Here is a 10577-nt window from a genome sequence, read left to right on the forward strand (position 1 = left end):
ATAACTGAATGGTTAAACAAATTATTATACTTCCATATAAAGAAATTCTACATAGAATGTGGAAGCTCTTTCTGTACTAATAATGAAAGATCTTCAGCATACATGATTTAAAAGAAAAATCAAGGTGCAGAACAGTATATAGTTATAATTTTTTTTTTTTAAATAAAGGAGGGAAGAGAATTGCTTGAATGTACAAAAGTAATTTTCTGGAATCCTGGAGTTGTGAACAAAGTAAATGAAATACAGAGGAGAAGAAAGATTTCCAGTTTATGCCTTTCTATATCTTTTGATTTTTTTAAAACCAAAGTTCTTATTAAAAAAAAAATCCTTTTGGGGGGTTTGTGTGTTTTTTTTCCTTCTCCCCCTCAAGTCTTCTCTTTACTGCTATCAAACTCTTCCTTAGCTGGACTGCCAATATGACTGTGCAATTTTACTGTTTTTTTTTTTTTTTTCCCACTTGGGATTGAAACCAAAATCCCTTACCTATTGAATCCATATTCGTTTTTCTTTCTGATTCTGAGCTGGCTTAGAAGTTAAAACCCTCTTTCTTTTTCCCTTTCCCTCTGTCCCTTCCTCTGTCTGCATCTCTCTGTTTTTCTTCCTCTTCCTCTTCTCCCACATACCCCACAAAAAAGATGGTATATCTTTGAACTAAACCTCAAGAATGCTCACACAGACATCTGTGATCTTTTCCCTCAGGTAGCTTGGAGATTGTACATGGTGACAGAAAACATACTCGTGATGTTGGGGTCACTTTCCCAACTCCAAGCTCTAGCGAGGTTAGATTAGAAGAGGATAGTGATATGACTTCTTGGTCAGAAGAGAAAGTTGAAGAGAAAATACCCTTTACCAGTTATCCTGGGGACAAAAAGTTAAAGAAGAACAAGGAGAATTCCTGTGAAGGTAAGATTCTACTTCCAGATTTTATAGCAGAAAAAACAGTGAATTAAACCTGTTGCAATGCTAAGATTCTTTGTTTCTAAATGACTCCATGTTAACTCCACCTGTCCTCAGCCACCATGATAGCAGATTTTCCAAGTATCTAGAACTGCATTTACAGATTCATACCTGCAGTTAAGACAAATTCAAGGGTACCCTGGGGGCCCCTGATAGCTGAGCCTGCTGGGGATCTTTATTATACACACAGGTCTTTGACAAGAGCTGGGTGGGGCTATAATTTTTTTTTTCCTTTTTAAAAATATTTCCTGTAGGAGTTTCATGGTTTGTTCCTGTGGAAAATCTGAAGACTGGATCTAAGAAGGAAAACTTGCCCAAGATTTATGGCCCTAGTATCTCCTGGTTTGAACCAATAACCAAAACTAAACCCTGGAGAGAGCCACTGCGGGAACAGAACTGGCAAGGACAGCGCACAAAGGGCTGGGGATCACTGGCAGACCCAGTCAGAGATGATGGCCGAGATCTACTGAAGCCATTTGTGAGAGCAACCCTGCAGGTACAGTGACAAATTAACTTCAGCTATATGTTTAGGGGGAAAGGGCAAGACATGAAGAAGTGATATCTCTGACTTGGCATTCTGAGGTTTAGTCACATGACCCTTTTTCTTCAGCAGGTCTGCAGTTTATTCCACGATCAAAGAGCTACCTTATAAATTAATCAAAGGCTGCCTTATTCTTAACCTTCTAAACATTGCATCACCCTTAGGGTCTGGGAACAAGGCAATAGAAGGGAGGATATAGTGGCACTGTTCTTCAGGTTTGTAGCTACCTGCATGTGAAACTCCCAGAGGCCTGATGTTTGTGTTAACATTGTGTTTGTTCCTTTGTTTAGACAATGCCTATTCCTGCTTAACAAGGAATTCAAAAGGCACCAAGTCTCCTCCTTTTCCTCCTCCTTCTCCCCTCCCCATTTTTATGGTGCTGGGGATCAAACCCAGAGACTTGCATATGTTAGGCAAGTGTTCTTCCACTGAGCTACAGAACTTTCTTCTTTTATGTCCCTTGGGGGGCCGGGTGCTACAGGAAATTTTTTTTAATCATATATTTGTTCGAAGAGAAATTTAAAATTGCACAAAGGCTGAGCTCTGCGCCTTCAAGATTTGGAAGAGTTGTAATTGCCACAGTCTTAGTTCTTGGTTTATTCCAAAAGCACTTCTTAGATCCCTTTGATTTCTCTGCTGGAGCTTCCCTGCAGAGAGTTATCAGGTATTTTCTGAGCATTAGAAACAGTCCCCTGAGAACTTCTAAGCGGGTGCTGTTCTTCTGGGCACTTGGAAAGCAGACTGCATTATTAATGTGAAGCTGAGGCTTTTTCTCCTTCTTAGGAGGCACTTCACCTTCACAGACCTGACTTCATCTCCCGCTCCGGGGAGCGGATAAAGCGCCTGAAGTTAATAGTCCAGGAGAGGAAGCTGCAGAACATGTTTCAGAGTGAGCGAGATGTGCTATTCAATACCACGCAGCCACAGTCTAGGAGAGGTATGCCCTCTTATCATTTTCTTGTCATTGGCTAGGGAAGGCAAAGCTGTTGCTCTGCTGGGGACCCAAATGCCAGGCCACTTAGAAGGACTGGACATGACATTTTGCTTGCTGAGACTCAAATCTCTTTAGTTAGCAGAACTGACCCAACTTAACTTTTAGTACTTCTGTAATCCAAGTAAGCCCAGCTATGCTAGTCCTGTTGCTACATTTCAAAAGGAGAATATTTTTTGTTTGTGTACTTTTTTTTTTTTTTAAATAAACCAGCTCTGTGTCCATGGGCAAGTTAATTCCAAAGATATAATTTTTTTTCCTCTGAAGTTGGAGCCAATTCTGACTTGCCCACCTTAGTGTGGTAACAGTGACAATAACAATAATAAACGTTTAGCCCTTACATCTTGCCCAGACACTGTTCTGACATCACCTTTCTAAGGTAGTTGCTAGTCATATCCCTGTTTCACAGAAAACTTTAAGACATACAGAGAGATTAAGTATTTTACCCAAGTTCCACACCTAAGAAGTAAAAGAACTAGGATTTGGATGAAGGTGGACTGGCTCCAGAGTCTCTTAATAATTATACTAAGTCTAAGATCTCAATAAAATCATATGTGAAAGCTGTGAAAACTATAAATTACTATACAATGCTGTCATCCTAGCCTTATCTATAAACTGGTCAGTTTTTCAGTTCCAGCTGTCTGGTCTATAGAATACTATATCTTCAGGGACCTTAGGCTGCTGTCGCAATCACCCTAGTCTAATTCAAGCTTTGACCTTACCTTGTTCATTGCTTGTTGCTTACCAACCTCTACTGCAGCCTCATGTTAGGGCACAAAGTCCAGCATCTCCCTCTCATTGCCCTAGAGTGCCACACCTTATTAAGTCACTGTCCACTGAAAACTACTTCTTCTCTTGCTTAGTCTTCATGGCTGCCCGGAAGAACAAACCTATTGGAAAGAAGGAAATGATCCAGAGGTCTAAACGGTAAGACCCAAAGGACAAGTGCAATTATGAAAGTAGTATTATACTCAAGTGAAAACATCATGAGAAAGTTGTGAATGTAGCTTCTTACTTGTTGCACACAAAAAAAAGAAAAATAGATAACAGATATAGTGTGAATGATTCACATACAAAAGATGCCTTAGGCTCATCTGTATTGGAAACCTAGTTAATAAGTAAAGAATTCTGAAATAGAATTAAACATTTTTTGGGGCCTTGCCTTTTATCATAGCAATCTCATTTCTAGAAATGTATTCAATAGAGTGAGAAATAATGGAGTGTTCTTCAAGACATTAAGTTAAGTTTAAAAAAATCAACTTTTAGAAGCACATGTACACTGATGCCATGGTGGTCTTTAAAAAGAAATACTTGTGATTATCTAGATGTGTATACTTTTATATGCGTAGAATATCTCTGGAAGCTACAAAAAACTGGTTATAGAGGTTGCCTTTGGGAAAAAGAACTGAGTGGCTAGAGTACAGAGGTAGGAGAGAGAGCAGTTTTTCACCTCCTTATACTTATTAAATCTTGTGCCATTTCAGGCATTAACCACCCATTAATTAATTAATTAATTTGAGATAGGCATATATTGATCATGAGAATGTCATGCAAAACTAGGTTAACTAGGTTAAAGTGTAACCACACTTCAAGGGCTTTGTTGGAGGTTTGCTTTAATAAAAGTTTTGTAGTTGGCACAGTGCTTCTGAAGTAATGGTTCCTGAAAGCAGCTTATCCTGTATAATTGAAGCGTCTCTCTTGACATCTTGTTTATTAAATAAATTAAGAAATAAGTATTTTTAAATTTTTAATACACTATGAATAGTTAAAATCCACATCAGGTTCCTCAATTTTTAGGGGTATAAAGGATCCCTGAGTCCACAAAATTTGAGAACCATTGCTTTATTCTAACTCTCACAAAATTCAATTAGGGTAAATTATACAGGGTTTCTTGTGTGGCAGTTAATTACACTCTCTCATCTCAGCAAGAGAAGTCCTTGCTATAAGAGACTGTGAAGCTTTCCTACAGGGACATAGGCAAGGCATCTGTAAGATACTGATTTTTTTTTTTTTTTTTTTTTTTTTTTTTGGTACTGTGGATTGAACTCAGGTGCTTAACTACTGAGCCAAATCCCTAGCCCTTTATATATTTTATTTTAAGACAGGGTCTCACTTGCTGAGGCTGGTCTTGAACTTGCAATCTTCCTGCTCAGCCTCTTGAGTTGCTGGGTACACCACCCAGCACCTCCACAAATGGCCTTGATTCTTTCTATCATAAATATACTTACAGGAGTGGGTTTGGTCCATATCTTCTGGAGAGAGACTCAAGTTTTTTGTTTTTGTTTTTAAATATATTTTAGTTGTAGATGGACACAATACCATTTATTTATTTATTTATTTATTTATTTTTATGTGGTGCTAAGGATCGAAGCCAGTGCCTCACATGTGCCAGGCCAGCACTCTACCTCTGAGCCACAACCCCAACTGAGACTCAAGTTTTAAATGGATAGATTTTCATTATTCACTTTTATTTCTTGTGTGGCCCCCTTTCAAGGAAGCGATTCACTGCCATCTGAGAATCATGAGTTAAATGGGCAGAGGGGGAGGTAACCCTGCAAGTTGGGGTCTGAGCTAGGGTTGGAGTGAAGGTTTCTGGTTCCCCATCTGCTACTTCTTCTCCTGCATCCCCTCAAGGGATTGGGTCTCTAGCACTCATGTTATTCATCATTTTTCCTCATTGCCTGTCTCTGCCAAAGATGTATAAAAGTCCTGGTGAGAAGAAAGATTTAGAGAAGAGAGAACTGAACTCTTCTATCTGGAAGTGTTTCTTCCATTCTGTCCCTCAAGAAAAACAACATTATGCCTTCCCTGATCTGTTTCCCACAGAGCCTCTGCTTCATTTTCAATTTTTTTTCAGTTAATAGAAATATTTGGGAACTATTATTTTTTAAAAAGTAGAAAGAAGAAAACAAAGAGTTCTTCCCTCTAAACACTAACACTACTCCTGTTTCTGGAGAGAGGAGTAGGGGTTTTGCAGAGACCTGTATAATGCGTGCTTTTTTTAATTAAATTTTTTTGCTTTAATTAGTTATACATGACAGTAGAATGCACTTTGATAAATCATATATAATGGAGTATAATTTCTCATTCTGGTTTTACATGATGTAGAATCCCACAGGTCATATAGTTATATATGTACACAGGGTAATAATGTCTGATTCATTCTACTATCCTTCCTATCCCCCTACTCCTTCTCTCCCTTCAATTCCCTCTACCTAATCTAAAGAAACTCTATTCTTCCCTAGCCTCCCCACATTGTAAATTAGCATCTGCATGTCAGAGAAAAAATTTGGTTTTTGTTTTTTTGGGATTGGCTTATTTTGCTTAGCATGATATTCTGTAGCTCCATCTTTTTACTGGCAAATGCCATAAGCCATAATTTCATTTTTCTGTAAGACTGAGTAATATTCTAAAATATTTATTTATATATATATCACATTTTTTTTATCCATTAATCTGTTGAAGGGCACCTAGGTTAGTTCCATACTTTAGCTATTGTGAATTGAGCTGCTATAAACATTGATATGGTTGTATCACTGTAATATGCTGATTTTAAGTCCTTTGGGTATTAACCAAGAAGTGGGATGGCTGGGTCAAATGGTGGTTCCATTTCAAATTTTCTGAGGAATCTCCAAACTACTTTCTATAATGCTTGCACCAATTTGCAGTCCCACCAGCAATGTATGAATGTACCTTTTTTCCCCACATTCTCCCCAACATTTACTGTTGTTTGTATTCTTGATCATTGCCACTCTGACTGGGGTGAGATGAAATCTTATTGATTTGCGTTTCTGTAATTGCTAAAGATGTTGAATGTTCTTTCTTTCTTTCTTTCTTTCTTTCTTTCTTTCTTTCTTTCTTTCTTTCTTTTTTTAAGGAAACTTCAAAACTCCACTTTATGTAACAGATAGAATAACCAGACAGAAAATTAATAAGAAACAGCAGACATAAACAACATTATGACCTCACAGATATAAAATTTTCACCCAGTAGCAGAAGAATACATATTCTTCTCAAATGCACATAAATATATTTTCTTATATTTGTTGATCGATTGTATTTATTCTGTGAAGTATCTGTTCAGTTCCTTAGCCCATTTATTAATTGGGTTATTTGTTTTTTTGGTGTTTTTTTCAGTTCTTTATATGTTCTGGAGATTAATATTATACTTGAGGTGCATGTGGTAAAGATTTTCTCCCATTCTGTAGGCTCTCTCTTCACATTATTGATTGTTTCTTTTGCTGAGGAAGCTTTTTAGTTTGAATCCACACCATTTATTGATTCTTGATTTTACTTCTTGTGCTTTGGGAGTCTTGTTAAGGAAGTCAGATCAACTAGGGATGGTAGGAACATAACCTCAACATCATGAAAGCTATATATGCTAAACCCAAGGCTAACATCATTCTAAATGGAGATTAGAATGATGAGGACATTTCCTCTAAAAACCTCAACAAGACAAGGATGTGCTCTTTCACCACTTCTATTCAACATAGTCCTGGAAACTCTGGCCAGAGCAATTAGACAGGAGAAATAAATTAAATGGATACAAATAGGAAAAGAAGAACTCAAACAATCTACTGAGGACATGATTTGATATTTAGAAGAGCCAAAAAATTCCACCAGAAAACTTCTAAAACTCATAAATGAATTAAGCAAAGTAGCAGGTTATAAAATCAATACCCATAAATCAAACATGTTCCTATACATCAGTGATGAATCTACTGAAAGAGAAATTAGAAAAACTACCCCATTAACAGTAGCTTCAAAAAAATAAAATAAAATACTTGGGAATCAATATAACAAAAGAGGTAAAAGACCCCTGCAATGAAAACTACAGAACACTAAAGCAAGAAATTGAAGAAGACCTTAGAAGATGGAAAGACCTCCCTTCTTGGATAGGCAGAATTAATATTGTTAAAATGGCCAAACTACCAAAAGCATTATACAGATTTAATGCAATTCCAATTTAAATCCCTATGGCATTCTTCATGGACCTAGAAAAAGCAATCATGAAATTCATTTGGAAAAATAAAAAACCCAGAATAGCCAAAGCAATCCTTAGCAAGAAGAGTGAAGCAGGAGGCATCAAATACCAGACCTTAAACTATACTACAGAGCCATAATAACAAAATTGACAAGGTATTGGCTCCAAAACAGACCCATAGACCAATGGTACAAAATAGAAGACATAGAGACAAACCCACAAATGCAGTTACCTCATACTAGACAAATGCACCAAAAACATTCACAGGAGAAAAGATAACCTATTCAATAATGCATCCTTTTTTCCCCAGGTTGTTCCTCCTACTGTATACACAGGTTTGTTTCCTACTCTATCTTATTCAGCATTTTATTGTGAACATTTTCTATGTCATTAAAAATTCTTTTTTATAATCATTTGTTCTATTTAGTTATACATGACAGCAGAATGCATTTTAATTAAAACATCTTTTTTATGCTTTGTAATATTGTTCTATTATCTTCCATTTTCTGTTGATCTGTTCTTTTTTTGGACATTTAGATTTTTTTTTCAATGTTTTTATGAAATGCACATTTGATTGTGTTCCTCCAAACTGCAAATCAGTGGCACCCAATCCCACAAAGGATAGAACCTAATTTTTCACATACTACAAGACCTTCCCCAGCCCTCATGCCACTTGCTTCCCACCTATTCCTCGGCATTGCTCTTCATGTAGCCCTGACTCCATTCTTACCAGTACCCATTTCCCCTGACATGGATACCTTTCCTCCCTTCTTTCTTTCTGCTCCTGATTATTCTTCAAGATCCATCTAAAATCTAATCTCCTCTCCGAATCCTTCCCTGACAAGATTCCATAAAGTCATTTTCTTTTTCTCCTGTAACTCTGTGGCATTTTGTAGATATAAATATTACTTTTATTTCCCTATTTTCCTTGTATTTAAAAATACAGTAGTAATACCTGTTTGTTACCTTATATTGAAACATTTTTGCATGTAGAATGGAAAACAGAAATTTACCCTCCCCCCTTTTATCCCATTCTTTTCCCAGATATGATTACTGTTAGCAAGGTTTTTATCATGTTTTTATCTGTCTCTTCTGGATTGTGACCACCTCAGGCCAAGGTTCTCTGTCAAATGTCTAACAGGAAGCTGGGTGTGCAACAGTGACTGAATGTCTGGAGGGCAGTAGAACTTAGGGTGGTGCGGTAAGAGATCATGTGCCTCTGTCCTGGTAACCTCGGTGCTTTCTGTCTTTCCTTTGGTACCATTCCTAAGGATTTATGAGCAGCTTCCAGAAGTACAGAAAAAGAGAGAAGAGGAAAAGAGGAAATTGGAATATAAGTCCTACCGACTGCGAGCTCAGCTATATAAAATGGTCAGTTGAGTCAATACTCTTAATTAGAGTGGGATCAATTAGGCTTCTCTGGGGAGAGAGAAATGGAGAGAAATAGTCTGACTTATTTGGGCATTCAGTTAGAATTAACCGCATTTGAGAAGTGGAGTGTACAGTTCCAGTGCTGAAATTTCAGACATATGGCATCTGTGATTAGGTGTCATATCAGGTTTAGTTCTTTGGCCTGTCATATAGCACATTTTCCATGCTTTTGAAATGAAACCAAATTTTACATATAGGATGCAATGTAAATATTATGGTGGAAATGTCCAAAACATCAAAATTGTCCCAATCTCAGTGATTTTGTACCTGTAGTAGTGTTTTATACACTGGAACATGTCTAAATGTAGCCTAAGAGATGTCAGTGTGGGGTGGTTAGAGGCCATAGACCCAGTGGAGTCAGTGGTGCTGCAAATCCAAGAACCTCACAGGGGTCTTGCTACCAGTTAGTTAGTTCTCTGAGAAACCAAACTGGCCACTGGGCCTGAAGGGCCATGTTCTTCACTGTCCTTTCTTCCCTCCCAATCCCCTTACTACACCTCCCAGGACTATGAAAGTCAGAAACCAAAAGATCAGATCATACCAAACTTGTGTGGGGCTGAACAGTCTCTGGAGCATGCCCATAGCCTGATTGACTGCCTCAGAGGGGAGTGCACTGGCACTGTATGGCCTGGCTAGTGTGTCAGCATTGCAGAACTGGGCCCCTAACTGTCATTGTGTACTGGGAACTGACTGACTGGTTAGTCTATTAGGATCATCTTTCCTAAATACTTCAGCAAGTATTTTTGTCTAATTGGCACAATTTCTATGGTTGAGTAATGTAAACAAGGTTTAGGTAAAACCCCATGATCTCTTCAGCAATGTGGCTTAAGTGAGGAGTGGCCACTGCCTCTGATGGTTAGAATACCTGACTTCTTTTCTGCCTTTCTTTTCTTCCACAGAAAGTGACCAATCGACTTTTGGGGAGAAAAGTTCCCTGGGACTGACACAAGATTATTTTCCTCAGAGCCTTGGAATTATATCTTATGGACCTGAAGAAGTATAATCCTTGCTTTTATAGGGCTGGTTTAATAAAACTTATTCTTTGGCTGTGTGTAACTTAGAAATAGTAGCTTCTCAAATCTGGGGCAGAGTAGCAGTTAGAATGACAGATGGTTTGGGAGCAATCCTTTCCTTTCCTCCATAGAGGCCTTGCCCACAGAGTTGTGCATTACAATGATATTATCTCTTAAATTTTAGCCAAGAGTGACAGTCCCTTTTTATATGTGTTTTTATACTTTTAGAAAATAAATAACTTTGATTGACTTCTAGTAAAGCAAACAGCAGCAGATCATTTCTTTCCCATCTGGAGAGGAGCAGGGAACTGGGCAATGTCTGCCTGAAATGTCTAAACTCATCAATGGAGGGAAATGAGCTATTAGAATGAAATGTGTCGTGTCTTTTTGGAAACACAGCTTGGGGTGGTAAGAGCTCTGTGGTAGACTTTGTGGAGTTATCTGATTAGGGTATCCACTGGGTGCACTAAAACTCTTCTCAGCCTCCCTCCACCTACCCCAGGGTTTGGCTTTGGAGGCTAGGAAAGAAAGGCCACCAGCCACCTTTGGTGAGTTTTCCGCCACTCTCCCTCTTGTTTGCAGGACTGAAATCTGAGACCATTCATCACCATACATGAAACCAAGATAAGTTGATAAAAAGATAACGTTTAAAGCACTTAA

General features: G+C 38.0%; 1 protein-coding gene across 1 annotated transcript in view; it reads left to right on the top strand.

Moving 5' to 3' along the window:
- Alms1 (ALMS1 centrosome and basal body associated protein) overlaps positions 1 to 10173 on the top strand; it is a 226398-nt gene extending 216225 nt beyond the window's left edge. Inside the window, 6 exon segments of the mRNA XM_047522128.1 lie at positions 700 to 903; positions 1212 to 1453; positions 2282 to 2435; positions 3353 to 3416; positions 8745 to 8844; positions 9804 to 10173. Coding sequence (XP_047378084.1) covers positions 700 to 903; positions 1212 to 1453; positions 2282 to 2435; positions 3353 to 3416; positions 8745 to 8844; positions 9804 to 9848 — 809 coding nt within the window. The 3' untranslated portion in view covers positions 9849 to 10173.
- Positions 10174 to 10577: the final 404 nt, after the last annotated feature.

Source organism: Sciurus carolinensis, chromosome 13 (genome assembly GCF_902686445.1).
Source record: "Sciurus carolinensis chromosome 13, mSciCar1.2, whole genome shotgun sequence".
Taxonomy (NCBI): domain Eukaryota; kingdom Metazoa; phylum Chordata; class Mammalia; order Rodentia; family Sciuridae; genus Sciurus; species Sciurus carolinensis.